Source organism: Rhinolophus sinicus, chromosome 17 (genome assembly GCF_057876585.1).
Source record: "Rhinolophus sinicus isolate RSI-liver-muscle chromosome 17, RSI-T2T, whole genome shotgun sequence".
NCBI lineage: Eukaryota > Metazoa > Chordata > Mammalia > Chiroptera > Rhinolophidae > Rhinolophus > Rhinolophus sinicus.
In genome coordinates, this window is record NC_142517.1 from 197119066 (window position 1) to 197134956 (window position 15891).

At 55.7% G+C, this 15891-nt stretch overlaps 1 protein-coding gene across 2 annotated transcripts; it reads left to right on the forward strand.

Moving 5' to 3' along the window:
• The first annotated feature begins 955 nt into the window (after positions 1 to 955).
• Positions 956 to 14083, forward strand: WNT6 (Wnt family member 6). 2 transcript variants are annotated; one of them, XM_074313451.2, is made up of 4 exons: positions 956 to 1282; positions 10987 to 11207; positions 11417 to 11751; positions 13210 to 14083. In XM_074313451.2, exons 1-4 carry the CDS (start codon positions 1203 to 1205, stop codon positions 13663 to 13665), a joined length of 1092 nt encoding a protein of 363 aa, XP_074169552.2. In that variant the 5' UTR covers positions 956 to 1202; the 3' UTR covers positions 13666 to 14083. The 2 variants fall into 2 exon arrangements, with proteins under 2 accessions (XP_074169552.2, XP_074169542.1); XM_074313441.2 differs by having other exon boundaries at positions 959 to 1282; positions 13254 to 14083.
• Positions 14084 to 15891: the final 1808 nt, after the last annotated feature.

Below are 15891 nucleotides of genomic sequence, written 5' to 3' on the forward strand. Positions count from 1 at the left end.
CCCCGTGGGGAGGGCGCCAGGGGCATCAAAGACATTTTTGTGGCATTAGAGAATCAGATAAACGCCATCTCACCTGCAGCTGGCTCTCCCACCCGTTCTGGCCCCGCCAAGTTGGGGAAGCAAGGTGAGGCAGGTACCCACGGATACGTGAGGCCCGGCTGCAGCGAGTTCTCACCCCTCAATCTCTTGTAAGTCTGCAGCCTCGACTCTATCTCTCGTTTACACGTGTGAGCGCTTGAGCGCAGGCCATCAAGAGGTTTCTCTTGCTGCCTAATCTCCCCTCCGCACCCGCCTCCGCTCAACACGGGCTTGAAGAGGCGGGGTGGCTGGGGAGCAAGAGTGGAGGCCTAGGGCTTCCTCCTTTTCTCAAGGAAAGACTGAGACAGGGGCGTGCGGCGCGGAGGCGGGGCCCGGTAAGAGGTGACCCCCTCCAGAGTCCGCCCGTACGACCATAGAGTTCGACAGACACCACTCCCGGGAGCACCCAGCGCCCCAGGCGGACTTCCTCTCTTGGCCCCCGCTCCAGCATCGCCCTCCGCACCGCTACCCCCCCAACTCCCTCATTCCTGGGAAGTTTTCTCTCTTTACAGTCAACAAACCTGTCAAACGTCTCCCTTCCAGCCCGTCCCCCATTCCTCAGCTCTTCTTCCTTCCCCCTTCACCCCGCTCCACCCTACTTTCCCGCCCCTCCTTGCCCCCGACTCCGCGCGGCGGCGGGGGGCTCCCATTCCCGGAGAGGCGAGGTGAGGGGGCGAGGCAGGCGGGTCCCGCAGCCACGAGCGCGCTCGGGCCCCGCCCCGGGCCCGAGCTCCCGCCTTCCGCCGAGCTCTGCGCCTGCCGCCCCGGGGCGCGCGGCTCCCTCCCGAGAGTCCCGCCGCCTGACTGTCGCAACTGCCACCCCCACGGCCTCCCTGCCCCCCGCCCCCGCCCCGGCCCCGCTCCCCTCCCACCCCCGCCCCCAGCTCTGATTTCTTTTCCCGAGCGAGCTCGGCAGGAGACACAGGCGCTGGCTGCCCGGTCCGCTCTCCGCCTCCGCCGCGCCCTCCTCGCCCGAGATGGGCCCCCCCACCGCCGCCAGAGCCATCGCCTCCAGGCCGCCGCCGCCGTCGCCGCGCTCGCCCTGAAGCCCGGGCCCCGGCGCCCACCGGCTGGCTCCGCAGCCTCGCCCCCTGCCCGCACCGGCCGGCAGTAGAGCGGTCACGATGCTGCCGCCGGTGCCCTCCCGCCTCGGGCTGCTGCTGCTGCTGCTCCTGTGTCCGGCGCACGTCGGCGGACTGTGGTGGTGAGTGCTGCATCGGCTGTCCCGGTGCGGCTCCGGACGCTGGAGGGTGGGGACCTCGCGACAGATTGCACCGAACCGTGGTCCCGCTGCCTCCGGGCTCTACCTGCGCGCAGGGGAGGTGCGGGGGAGGTGCGTACCGCTCTCCTGCCGGCCTCCGCCAGGGGCACTTTTGAACTGCCACTTGGGCGGCTCTAACCTACCCCCACCCCCGAACATTCTACTGTATTTCTTCCTCCCGTGTCCTACATACCATCTCCCTCCTTGGTTATGCGCTCAATCCAGGTCACCGAGGAATTGGCGGGTGGGTAGGAAAGAGCTACGGGGGAGACAGGGGGAAAGATCTGTAGTCAGAGATCCGAAGAAGAGAGTGTGCGAGGAGGGCTGGATTTGGGGAAAAGAGAGGAACAAGGTGGGAAGCCACAGTCAGGTAGAGTCAAACAGCTGCCTCTTCCCCGCCCCACTTTGCCCCCCAATCCACCAGCTTCTCTCTGGGTTCCTTCAGAGCGGGCGGCAGTGGCGGGGAAGGGATGGAAAGGGGAAACTGAGTCAGGACCTTGGCTTTCTTTATTTCCTCCTCCCTGAGCAAAGAAGAGGAGGGAAGGCAGGAAAGGGACCCAGGCACCTAGGCCTTCCAGATGTGGGGTCAAAGATAAAGTAAATGTGCAGCTCAGGAGGTACTGGGAACCGGGGGGAGTACTCGTGAAAGGGAGGGAGGCCTGGACAGCCAAGAGATGAGGATGTCTTTCCGGAACTGGCCCTAACTAAGAGCAGACACCAAGGCAGTGAAGGTTGCTGAAACTTTGAGTTTGGTGGGACTGGGCAGGGGCTGAGAAAGTGGGTGCCCAGTCGGGACCGCCAGGATATCTGGATCCCGCAGACTTTTTTCCCTTCCCAGTCTCCTGAGCTGCAAAGACCCGCCCGGAATAGTTCAGTGTTTAGAGAGGAGGGATTTGGACAATACCGCTGATGTATCAGCCAATCCTAAGAAGGCAGGGCCTTGCTATTTACATATCGCCTTGTCATTGGCTGGATTCTCTACACTCCACTCCTCCCCCACTGCCGGATTTGGAAGGAGGGGTGGAGCAGGCAGATAGATCCCTCTCTTCCAGAGAGAAAAAGAGCTGGATGCCCACACAGGGAGCTGCTGGCCGAGATCCCTCTTCCGAGATGAGGGAGAGACGTCCCTTGGGGGTGTCAGTGAGGGGGCAAATCGAGGACGACCCAGGTCCGGGCTAGGGAACATGCGTTCTTTGATCATGGCTTAGCATAATGCAGTAGCAGCTTTGACATAGACCTGAGATCTAATCTTGGCCACTTGTTAAGTCTGTGACCTTGGGCAAGTCACTTCTCATTGCCCCCCAACGTCTCAACTGTAAAATAGTCAAACAGCCCCCCTACCTGGCAGTCTGATAGGAGGATTCGGTGGGATGATTTACAAAATGATCTGACATTGGGAGGTGTTCCATAAAAGTAAGTCCCCTCCCCCACATCCCAGGTTTTCCTGGCCAGAGACCTCATGGGTGCAAAGGGGGATTCATTTAAATTTAAAGTCCAGGGTCTCAAGCAAAACACACCTTTCCTAACTTTGCCCTTTCTCAAGGTATGTGGACAAGGTTCTCTCTCTCTCCCTGATGGTCATCGCCTTCCCTCCCCTCCTCCATTTGTCCAAAATATTCTCCTCCTTCCAGTTAAAATGATACTTTCTCCATGAAGCTGTCCCTCTGTCTTCCCTCCCTTGCCTTCTCTGAGCTCCCAATGCAGCCCATGCATTGCGGAGCTGTGCCAGTTACTGCATTTCACTGACAACCATCTCCTCTTGGGTCTTTCTTCCCTGCTCCTGGAAGGCAGAGCCTTGGTCTTTGGGGCCCTGGAGGCTAAAGGTGCTGGGGACAGTTCTGTGGAGTATTGCTGAATTTGTTGATTCATCTTTCTGGGGTTTGTATCTGTGGGGGGTTCCTTTGTTCAGGAAGGGCTGCTGGGTGAGAGCCAAACCTGAGGGAGGGAGACCTGGTCCAGTGGAGACTGACCCTGAAGCTGGGGAGCAAGGAGTGGGGGAGGAGGTGAGGAGGGCAGGTGTGGGAGAACACAAAGGCCTTCATGGCCACAGCTGCAGGGTGAGCAGGGTGAAGAGTGAGGGGCTGGGGTGATAAGGTGTCTAGAGACTGCCTCTCTCAGATGCTTCTCAGAGAGAACCTGCCTCTCCCCCCTGCCTCGGCCCCCTCACTTTCCTCTGCCTGTTTCTGATACTTCATTCCTTTGGTCTGAGCCCACATTCCCTTTCTCAGAAACTCTGATTCTGCTTGCTTACACTCCTGGCCCCTCCATACCCCATCATTGCCCTGCAAGATCAGGTTTGGGCGGGTGGGCCAGACCCAACATCCCAGGTGGCCTGAGGCTCCTGCCACTCTTTGTCCCACTCTCCCACCCCCCATCGTCACTCCCCCACCCCAACCCACCCCACCCCGCTTCACTTCAGCTAGGAGCTTTTTCAGGCCAGGAACTTCCAGGCTGTTCCCTGATGTCTAGGACCTGCTTGCTGGCCCTCTTCTCTGCTCCCCAGAGAATGCTGGCCAGGTCAGGGCTCCGGGGCAGACAGGAAAGCAGCAAGACCTGCAATTCACTGCAGTCTCCTCTGACATCCTGGCAGCAGCCAGTCTGGGAGCCCAAGAGGACCCCAGGAACTCTGAGTGACAGGCCTGTCCTGGTAGGAAAGGACGGTCCTGGAGGGCAGTGGCCTGGGGCCCTGGAATAGTCTCAAGAACCTGACTCCAGGTTCCAGAAGTTTCCTTTTCACTCCTTTCCCACTCTTCCTCCTTCCCCTGTTGCAGTTTGTGCTTTCTAAACTCTGCCTCCAGCCTCTCTTTCTGCCATCTGTAACCCTAGCCTTGTGAATCGCAGAATTCCAGATTCCAGGACATTGGCCAGGCAGTCTTGAGTCCATCTTGTCTAGCCCACTGCCTTCAGGCCGTCTAGCCTACCTCTGGCCCGGACAGATCCCATCTTAAGAATGAGACAGAAAGGGAAAGGCTATGGCTTCCTGGTCACCAGCTCCACCCCTTCTACCTGCTCCCTGCCCTCCTCCAGGAAGTTCTTCTCAATGTCTGACCCATCTTTATACCTTCAATTACTGGATGGAGGAAATAGCTCACACTCACAGCATAGCCAAATCAATCTCCCTTCTTCCATGTTCCTCTTTCTGTTTTGTATTTTCTATGAAGGGAACTAACCCTCCCAATGTTCCACTCGGAAAAACACCACCCAGGCTCTCTCTCTTCCCCCATCTCATTTTGATTTTCACCCCCACCCCCACCCTACCTTCCCTTATAGAAACAGGAGCCAGAGGCCTAGGACAGCCTCATCTCTGGCCCCACAGGGAGTCAGAGAAAGGACCAGACTTCTTTCTGATACCCAAGCTTTCCAGCTGTGACCCCCACCCCAGGCTGGGCCTGTCCACCCTTCCCATCCCATTTTTATCTGGGGCCCCTGACCCTTCGTGGGCAGTCCTGTTGACGGCCCTGGCCAGGCTTGGGGTGGAGTGGGGGTGGGGGTGGGGCGTCCATGCCGTCCCACCCTCCAGGCCTCTGGCCTTGGCAGCTTACCCTGGTGGGAGACAATGCGGCTGTGAGCAGAAAAGGGCAGGGGCAGAAGGAGGCCGGCTTGATCTGGGCCAGAGCATGCCCTGAGCCCACTAGAGTCCTGGCACTGTGACACTTCCTGGTGGGGGTGCAGTCCCCCCCCTGCCCCGTTCTCATCTGGAGCCAGGAGTTGGTGGGGGGAAGTCAGTGAGAGGCTTGATCACCAGGGCCCAGTGAGGGGGATTCCAGAATGTGTACTTTGATGGAGAAAGGCAGTTGTGGAGAGGATGAATCGAGGGTGGGGCAGGCAACCAGGCCATGGTCAGGCTGGCAGCAGGGCACCCAGCCAACCGAGGCAGGAGGCACTCAGGGAACATATCAGCCTGTCCCTGGGGACTAGGGAGAGGGCCCTCTAGCCTGCACCCGACTTCCTGCCTGGAGTGCGGTGGGAGGAGACCTTGGGTGCTTCCCCTGGACTGCCTAAGGACCTGAGGCGGGGAAAAGTTCACTGGGAGAGTCCTGCCATGTTCCACCTGGCCTCTCTGGCTGGTTCTTCCAGCTCTCAGTCTCCCATTTAATCCAGAAATGAGACCAAGAGGGACTGAGAGATCATCTGGTTCAATTTTCTCCCTCACAGTGAGAAGTCCAGCAAAGTCCGAGCACAGGATGCGGGCAGTGAAAGACTGAGGCCCAGAGCCCACCTCCTTCTGCTGAGGATCTCACCCTGGTTGCTTTGAGGGGTGGGGTCAGGAAAGGGGTTCAGGGCCTTCCACAGGCCCCTTCTGCTCCCCCATGCCCACCCTCACCTGGGTGCTCCCCACCTCAGTATGGGAGAGCGAAAGACACATGACAGACTCTCCTCCCAGGATCCAGTGGAGAGCCAGTGTGTCCCCTCCGTGGTCTCCCACGGCCCTGATCAATAGGAAACCTCTTATGTGGTGAAGTCCGTCAGGGAAAGGAAAGCCCCTGCCTCTCCCAAGAGAGCTGGGAAGGAGAGAAGTGTGAGGAGCTGGAAAGGGCAGTTTCCAGGAAGGGGCAGAGGGAACCAAATTGGGGCGGGGTGGGAGAGGGGTGGAATGGGGTGGTGGGTGGCTGGTGGGGAGGCAGGGGTTAATGGAGCTGGGGCATCACTGGCTTTGATGTGGTGGTTGGGGTGGGGGTAGGGACTGGGGGAGGGGGAGCAGTAATTACTGAGTTAGACAGAGCAGGACAGGACAGGCGGGCGGGCACAGGCCCGGGCCCAGCCGCCTCAGCAGCTGTCAGGCAACATTTTTCTGCCCCTTCTCCACCACCCACCTCCCCCACCCCCGTGCAGCCCCCACCCACAGCCCCAGGGTTCAGGGCTCCCTCTGCTGGCTCCTGGAAGGTGGGGGTCAGTGAGGGACCCTGGGGGTGAGTGTGGGTATGAAATACAGGGAAGCTGGCTGTGAGACCCTTCAAAGGACATTGGCATCCAAAGGGTCTGTGATCGCCTCCGCTTCAATAATCTACCCAGGAGTGCTTGCTGGGGAAGGGGAGGGGTCGTGGAGTGTGCTTCTGGTCCCTAGGGGAGGAGGGACGTGGATCCAGGCTGAGAAGTAAGGGCAGAAAGTTGGAGAAAAGGGTGTTCTCAGGAATCCACAAAGCCTGCCTGTCCTCCTGCTGTTTGCCCTGCACCATGTAGGCAGAGAGATGACTAAGGTGTGAATAGGAAGACAAAAAACACTGGTGGAAGCCCAATCTCTGGACAGGCTCTATCCATATGTCACCCGGGAAGCAGGCAGGTGTCATTATTTATTCCCATTTTACAGTTGCAGAAACAGGCTCAGAAGGTTAAGCTCCTCATCACTCAACAAATACTAAGGGCAACCTCTCACGCTAGGGATTCGCTCAACATCATAGAACAAGCAAACGGCAGAGCCCAAATCCAAACACAGGTCCACTGGATCCCCACAGCCTTGAGTGTGCTCTGCTATTGACGTTATGTTTCTTCGTGAGATCTTTGTCTTTAATGAGTTTTCTGTCTAAATGGACAGATAAGACACGAAAAGATGACAAATCATTATGCCCCTGGTTGGATAACAAGCACCCCCAAATGAGTGGCAGGTGGGGTGGTGTAGAGGGGGAAGGTCAGTGAGGGCTGGGGGCGGGGTAGGGTGAGTAGGATCTGAGGTGAACTTAGAAAGATGCTGGGTAAGCATTTGATGACTTCGGGGTGGGGAGGGGTGGCTCTGAATCCAGAACTTGAGCAGTGCAGTCTGGGATGGCTGCAGAGTTAGCCAGTCCCTCTAGGAGTAAGCGCTGTGTGGACGATGGCATGCTGAGGTCTTCTGATACCTCTGGTGGCCATTTCCCTCTGGCCCCTTGGTTTTTAAAATATTCACTTAAGTTTCTTGCAGTGGGGACCCCTGCACTGAGTGGCCAGGGTCAGTCATCTCCCTTCCCAGATTATTCATCTATATAATGGGGGTGAGGCTGGATCTGGACTATATGATCTCTGCCGTTCTCTTTGACCCTCTGAATCCAGGAAAAGGAAAAAGGCAGGTTAGGCCAGAACCCGGGACTGCCCGGGCTTAGATCTACAGATGTTGCCAGTAGGACCTGGCTGGCCCCTGATGCCACCTCACTCAGCTGGCTATTGATTCTATCAACCAAGGTCCCTGGGGGGAGATCTTGGCACAGGCCAAGCTCGTTAGAATGGCTAACCCTAGGCTTGTCCCTTCTTGTCTGCGTACTGATTTCTTTTAAGGCTGTCCTCATTGTTTCTATGCCCAGGAATGTCGATTTGATTAAGATCTCAGACCCTACATATTCTATATTCTGTCTTACCACCACTGTGCCCCAGCCCTCAAAACATGCAGATGTCCCCCAAAGGGCACATCTTCTCGGCTGATCCCAGAACAATACTGACTCAGAGGCACCAACAGCAGAGTTCATGCCCTAGGGAAGCAGAAGGGAAGGAAGGAGGATAAAGGAAAAGGAGAGTCTAGGGGAGCTATTTCTTGATAAGGAGTCAAGTGTTAAAGTTAGAGGGGGTATGCGAGCCTTTCATGCTAACTCCTCAGGTTTCAGAAGCCCTGAGAGGGACCTGACTTGCCCAGAGTGGCTCAGCTCACCCAGAGCTGACTGTGACCAGGGCACTGAAGCGAGGGCTCGGTGTTTTACCCCACGTCCCCTGCCACTCCTTTTCTGGAATTTCCTTTCCTGTGACTTGAGGATGGGAGCGAGGACAGGAGGGCAGGGAGCAAGCTGGTCCCTTGGGATTCTGGCTGCTACTATTGCCCATCCCTTCTCCTGATCAGCTTGTAAACAAGTCTAGTTCCCAGGCAGCCAGCCAGCCTGGGGAGCCAGACCCAGACCAGGAACTGACTCTGGGGCAGCCCTTCAACCCCAAGAAGGGCCAGCCCCACCTCCTGAAAGGGCCCTGCCCTTCATGCTCCTCTTGATTTCTCTATCTCTAGCCCCTGGGAAGCAGACAAGGTCAAGAAGGTTTTGCCTTTCTCTCCTGCATCCCCCCTCCCTCTCCTGCTTTCCTAGGGCAGGAGGAGGGAGAGGAGAGGAATGGAGGCAGAGTAACCTTGGGAAGATAAGGCCAGTCAACCTTGGGAAAGTAGGGAGTTAGCAGAGGGCAGGGTTGGGGAAAGAAGACTAGGGAATTTAGCAGCATAGGAGGGTGGGGAGGTGAGTTTGCAGAGTCCCAGACTCAGAGTCCTGGGCATGTAGGTGGCAGGAGAGGAACTGGACAGCCTGGGGAGGATTGTTTCCCTGCCTCTGAATCCAGTGGGGGAAATACAATGTTTACAAAAATTAATTAGGAGTCATAAAATGACATATGGACAGGGGCTGGGCTCAAGTGAGGAATGAATGTGGGCTCATTCATTCATTCAAAAACGTGTGTTAAATGGTATTCATTGTAGTATTATAATACTTGCTCATAATATGCAAATTTTGTTTAAAGTTGGGGATGGGGGATAGAAATTAAGCACCTAAAAATCTGCTAGGAGACAAAGGAGAATGACAGTCCTGCCTCAAGGTGCTGTGGTCTTACCTACTGACCATGTACGACCATGCTGGAAGCTGCCTCAAGTTCTCTTTTTTTTTTTTAATTTTATTGGGGAATATTGGGGAACAGTGTGTTCCTCCAAGGACCCATCAGCTCCAAGTCGTTGTCCTTCAATCTAGTTGTGGAGGGCACAGCTCAACTCCTAGTCCAGTCACCGATTTCAATCTTAGTTGCAGGGCGTGCAGCCCACCATCCCATGTGGGTATCGAACCAGCAACCTTGTTGTTGAGAGCTTGTGCTCTAACCAACTGAACCACCCAGCACCCACATGCCTCAAATTCTTTTTGTAATGAGGTGGAATAAGTAGATGGGGGGGGATAGATAGATAGATAGATAGATAGATAGATAGATAGATAGATAGATAGATAGATAGGGACTGATCAACTCTTGAAGGTCACTGGGAGCCAGCTTGGCTGCCCTACCCTTGGCTCACTCCCCACTGCTCTAGGGTTGGGAAAGTGTCGAGGTTGGACCTTTCCAGGCTGCAGTTGGAATGCAGGGATGGGCAGGTTCTAAGCACGGTGGAGGGAAGGTCTCCCTTTCCACTAAGGAGAGAACTTCAGCTCCTGGACTACCTGGGTAGCTACGGAGGATGACAGTGACCTGTAGGGTGTGTGTGTGTGTCAGGAGACCTTAAAGGACTGAGCTTACACATCTTCCTGCATCTCACTCCTCAGTGTTGAGAAGTTCTACCTTAAGACCTAAATTCCTCTTGCTGCTAAGCCCATTACACCTCATTGTTGTGAGGCCAGAACATGCCTGGGCAGCCTGTACTTGTGGAGCAAATGGGGACAGTGGGGGCGGGTGTATACTAAAGCTAAACTGAAAAGAGGCCACCTTGACCTTTGACACCTATCTGCCACCATTTTCCTCTACATTTTCTGTCCCCTAGTGTCACTTCTCTCTCCCCATCCCAGAGTCTTTTTCTGCCCTCTGCTGAAGGGTTTCTGAGTGGTCTCAAATTACCTTCAGCTCCCATGTGCTCAACCCACTCATTCCTACAAGAAAGGGATCCCAGTTAAGCATTCAAATAAGAGCAATCTGATGAAAGCCCTTTCATTACACCCAGGTGTGAATACCCAGCTGACTTAGCCTTCAGGGGTCTGGTACATGGAAACCAAATGGTAGCTCCCTTGTCAGGTGGAATGAAGGCTGGAAATAGAGGGATTTCTGAAAGTGTGTGGAACTTTCCGAGGTCTTTACCCACCCAGCCAGTATCCCCTGTCTCCAATCAGCTATGTCACCCCAGTACAGAGGGCTTGGCTTGCTGCCATCCAGCTCTAGAAAGGCCACAGATGCTGGAGCAGGAGAAGGGTCAGTGGAACCTACTTCACAGCACTTCAGAGTCTCCGTTCCCAACTCCTTTCTCCTGCTTTCCAGTTCAGGGTAACAGGGTGAGAAGTCCCATCTTAGAGATCAAAGCCCAGCCTTCCCATTTTACAGAAGGAGAAACTTGGGCTAGAGAGGGGGTGTGACTTTCTTCAGAGGCTCCAATCCCCTGCAATTCTAACATCCCATGGCTTTCTATATACCTGGGATTGCCCCTGCCTTTCTAGCATCAAGGCTGTTCGGCTGACACACATCCGGCTTGTGGTCCACTAAGACCAGATTTCTTTCTGATACTGCCTATTTTTCTTTAGTATCTATACATACTTTCTTTTCGTTGATAGCCTTCTTGATCTACCTTCTGTTAATTTCTTCCTTGTCTCCCTTTTGGGCCTGGCCTGTTGAATTTCAGTCTTGGCCTACCTGGTGCCAGCTGTCTTCTTCTTGAGTCAAATTCCTATGAAGATTTATTAATGAAGATGTACACAGAAGGATAAGACTGAATCCTTGCTCTATAGCAGTCTAGACTCTAGTTAAGAGCTGACACAGACAAGGATGGGATGATAAGAGAACCTGAGAGAAGAATGTCAGTCTCAGTTGGGGAGGGCAGGTGGGTAGGTGGGTGGGGGAGAGGCATGTCCCAGCTCCTGGCTGTGGCCTGAATGGGCTGGTCACACACACACACACACACACACACACACACACACACACACACGGGCCCTTTGAGTTATACCCCTGACCTGCTGTGTTTTGCTTCCCAGGGCAGTGGGCAGCCCCTTGGTCATGGACCCTACAAGTATCTGCAGGAAGGCACGGAGGCTGGCAGGGCGGCAGGCCGAGTTGTGCCAGGCAGAGCCAGAAGTGGTGGCCGAGCTAGCACGGGGTGCCCGGCTTGGGGTTCGAGAGTGCCAGTTCCAGTTCCGTTTCCGCCGCTGGAACTGCTCCAGCCACAGCAAGGCCTTTGGGCGCATCCTGCAGCAGGGTCAGTGTGAGAGGGGACCTGGGGTCCAGGGGAGAGGTGGAGGTTTGGGGAGGCTGCTGGAGCCCCATCTCTCCCATGGATCTCCGGGCACCCTGTCCAGACCCTGTCTCCCAGGCCCTCCCAGCCCCTACCTCACTGCCTCGCCCATCGCAGCCCCCCAGGACTCAGCTTTGGTGCTGCCAGCTGACTGTCCCTCCCTGCCTCCACAGACATCCGGGAGACGGCCTTTGTGTTTGCTATTACTGCTGCAGGCGCCAGCCACGCGGTCACTCAGGCCTGCTCCATGGGCGAGCTGCTGCAGTGTGGCTGCCAGGCGCCCCGAGGGCGGGCCCCACCACGACCCCCGGGCCTGCCAGGCACCCCTGGGCCCCCTGGCCCCACGGGCTCCCCAGATGGCAGTGCTGCCTGGGAATGGGGAGGCTGCGGTGATGACGTGGATTTCGGGGATGAGAAGTCGAGGCTCTTTATGGACGCTCGGCATAAGCGGGGACGTGGAGACATCCGTGTGTTGGTGCAACTTCACAACAATGAGGCAGGACGGCTGGTGAGTATGGGCAGGAATGTGTAAGAGTACACACTCCTTGCGCGTGAGTGTGGAAATGTGTGAGTGTGTCGGTGGATGTGGGAGAGTGTGTTTGTGACTGTGGGTGGGTGGATGTGTGGTGTCTGTGTAGGAACACATTAGTGGAACTGTGTGAGGAAGTAAGGGTGGGTAGTGTAGGAGTATATTAATGTGTGGGAGCCAGCATGACAGGGGGGCCACTAGGGAAAATGGCTGGGGGCCTGGATGGCCATGTAGGAGTTGAGATGGCCATTCTAGGAGTCACTTGGGGGCATACCTCTGAGACAGAACAGGTGGGGTAAACTTTGGGGTACGTAAAGATGTGGCTGCCAGGGTAGGGACAGAGGAGGGAGACAAAGGTTGGGGATGAAAGGAAGGACAGAAGCTCGGGCAAAGTTATGAGGTCTAGAGGTAGGGAAGCCAGGAGAGCTGAGGGAGGCCTGGAAAGGGGCTAGAATAAGCCCAAGAGGCAACAGGCTTGGAAAGGAGTGAAGGACAAAGAGTAGATCCTGGTGGAGGTAGGAGGGGGTCAAGCAGAGGCCAGGAAAGCTGTGACTCAATCTGGGCTCTTGTCAACTGGCTGCCTAGCAACCCCAGACCAGGCCGTGCCCAGGACCCCAGCAGCCTCTCCCCTTCCCTCTGCAATGAGGGCCCCAGGAGCTACTGTTTAGGGACAAGAAAGCTATCTGGGTCACATGTTTCCAGGAGGAAGGAGAGGGCCTGGGATGGGGAGGAGGACACAAGTATCTGTAATTCAGATTGGCCTCTGGTCACTGAGCTTCTGCAGATTGTCTTCCTGGGTCATTTGACCCCATATCTCTGGTGCGGTTGTGACTCTCAGACACAAATAGCAAATAAAGGGCAGGACTCTTGGGTCCCAATTCTCAGTAGTGCGTCTACAGTGGGGCCTCCTGCACCCTATGCCTCAATTCTAGGGTGCTCTAAGGACACCCACACACACATCCTGTGTCCTCTAGGGTTTGGGCCTGAGGTATTGGGCAGGGGGAGGAAAGGGGACCCAGAGAGGAATGTCCTGACAGGCCCACATACCTGTCGGAGAGGGTTGGGAGGGGTGGTGGAGACAGACGGTTCTGCCTCTACTCAGCCCTGCCTGGGGCTGTGAGGGTTGGCAGGAGGAAGAGGTGTGACAGCTACCACCTTCCCCCTCCTCCAGGGAGGATCTCACCCTTGCTGTCCATTCGACTTTCTCCTCGATTCCCTGTCTTGGGATCTTGGAATCTCTGAGCACATTCTCTCCCCCACGTCCCACTTCTCATACTCCGCCATCATTTTTCTTTCTTCTCCTCTCCGAGCTGTCGCTCCCTTGAGTTCCTCATTCTCACCTTTCGCTTTCTCTCTTTTTTTTCCCTACTCTTTCCTCCCTTTGGTCCACGCCCCCATCTTACTTTGTGTCGGTCGTCTGGGCCTCTCCGCACCCAGTACCCCCATCTGTCCCCATCTGCCCACTCCTCTGCTCCCCGCAGGCCGTTCGAAGCCATATGCGCACGGAGTGTAAGTGCCATGGGCTGTCGGGCTCGTGCGCGCTGCGCACCTGCTGGCAGAAACTGCCTCCGTTCCGCGAGGTGGGCGCGCGGCTGCTCGAGCGCTTCCACGGCGCCTCGCGTGTCATGGGCACCAACGATGGCAAGGCTCTGCTGCCCGCCGTCCGCAGTCTCAAGCCGCCGGGCCGCGCTGACCTGCTCTACGCTGCTGACTCACCCGACTTCTGCGCCCCCAACCGGCGCACCGGCTCGCCAGGCACTCGGGGCCGCGCCTGCAACAGCAGTGCCCCGGACCTCAGCGGCTGCGACCTGCTGTGCTGCGGCCGCGGGCATCGCCAGGAGAGCGTGCAGCTCGAGGAGAACTGCCTGTGCCGTTTCCACTGGTGCTGTGTAGTGCAGTGCCACCGCTGCCACGTGCGCAAGGAGCTCAGCCTCTGCCTCTGACCCGCCGCGCGCCTCTCTGAACTGAGCGCGGAGCCGCCTTTCGGTACCTGCGCGACCTCTGGGCTCCAGCAAGGGGCGCTGGCCCTGACCCAGCTTTCCCCTACACGCAAGTCCGTCTCCCAGGCCTCTGGAAACTGCGAGGCCGGGAGGCTTGAGTTATACACGCGCCCAGGCAGGCCCAGGGCACCGGAGTGGGGCCCGAGAGGCACTCTGGGGGCTTCTGGGAGAGACTGTACAAGCCCTCTCTCCTCCGCCCCTAGATGGAAACCAAAGAACCCTTCTCTAGGCCTCTGGATGATGGGCTCCTCAGAACTGCTGGTCATGGGTTGGGTGGGTGAGTTTAATATCAATAAAGATATTTAAACCGATAGGACTGGGCCCACAGTTTGGGAGGGAGGCGGGTCTCCTGCGGGTTTGTCCCGGGGCCAGGCTCTGAAAGGAGTATCTAAAGGGAACTACATAGAACTAGCAATTCAGGGCTCATCACCTTGGGTTCCTATCTTCCCTCCTATGGGACTGGGCTCTCCTGGCAACTGTGGTGAGGAGTGCTAAATCTTCCCTTGGCATTCTTCTTGTTCACTCTTGTCACACAGCTGGGGCCTGGCTCTGCAAGCTGGGGAGGAAGTCACGATCCCTCTTTAAAGAAGCAGACTGAGAGGATCTGGGGAAAGAGGACCGGAAGCTTCTGTTGGTGCACCCAGCTCTCAGTTCACCCCTCATCTTAATTCTAGGGGAGTGTGACATTTTTATCTGCCCTTCTGTTTCTGTGACCCTTGGGGAATTCGTGGGTAGACTTTTAGGGCCATCCAAGCCCATAGGATTAAAGCACTTTATGAACTGTAGAATGTGATGAAATATGTTATTAGTACCATCAGACTTACCACTGAAACTAACTTCACTCCCATTACCATGGAAAAGACTGCCCAGAACAGCATTTCTAATTGCACATTGAGGGAGATGAAGAAAAGTTGTCCCAAGGTTTCTCTTGGCACCCGACCACGTTTCCTTCTTCGTGGTTTTTTCCCAGGAAGCTGATAGTGAGCAGGAAGGGAAGAAAGGAGGGTTTGGGGTTCTGAGTTCTCCAGAGCTAAACCTCTTCCTCCAGAGAGAATGAGGGAGGGCATAGCTAAATCGGTGGGATTCAGAGCCCCCAATTTCCCCACAATCCAAATACTGCAGTGGACTGACACCCCATCAAGGTAGGTAGGGCAAAGCAAGAGCTTTGAACTCAGGCGCTCTGAGTTTGAAGCTGGTGCTGCTGCTTAGTTTACAGTATAGGCCATGTTAGTCTCAATTTCTTTACCTGTATAATGGGAATATCATCCTGTTTCAGTTATACATTCTGCATAACAAACAACCCCAACATAACTTCTCACTGATCCTTTAGGTCAGGAATTTGTCAAAACTCAGCTTAGTGGTTCTGCTCCTTATGGTAGAACTATTAACTGTGGTCATTCATTCAGCTGTATTCCAATGGTGCTGAGCTGGGCTAGATAGTCCAAGAGGCTTCACTCATATATGTCCAGTGCCTCAGAGCTTCTCCAGTGGTCTCCTTCTCTCCATGTGCCTAGCTTGGGCTTCCTCACAGCATGGTGGTCTTAGTGTAGTCGAACTACTTACATAAAGCTGGCTTTCTGGGTGGCCAGATGGCTCAGTTGGTTAGAGCGTGAGCTCTGAACAACAAGGTTGCCAGTTCAATTCCCACATGGGCCAGTAAGCTGCGCCCTCCACAACTAGACTGAAGACAACTAGCTGCTGCTGAGCTTCCGGAGGGGCGACCGGATGGCTCAGTTTGTTAGAGTGTGAACTCTCAACAACAAGGTTGCCGGTTCAATTCCCGCATGGGATCGTGGTCTGCGCCCCCTGCAACTAAAACAGAAACTGGACTTGGAGCTGAGCTGCTCCCTCCACAACTAAATCGAAGGACAATGACTTGGAGCTGATGGGCCCTAGAGGAACACACTGTTCCCCAATAAAAAATTTTTTTCAAAAAGCTGGCTTTTAAAATAGACTGGCCAAACTCAAAGGCAGAAGCTGCATGTCACCTCTTAAGGCCCAGCCTTAGAAGTTACACGGCATTGCTGTCACTCCCTATTGAATGACACACAAGTCACAGAACCAGCCAAAATTCAAGGGAAGAGGAAATAGACTCCAAGTCTCAATGGGAGAGTGGCAA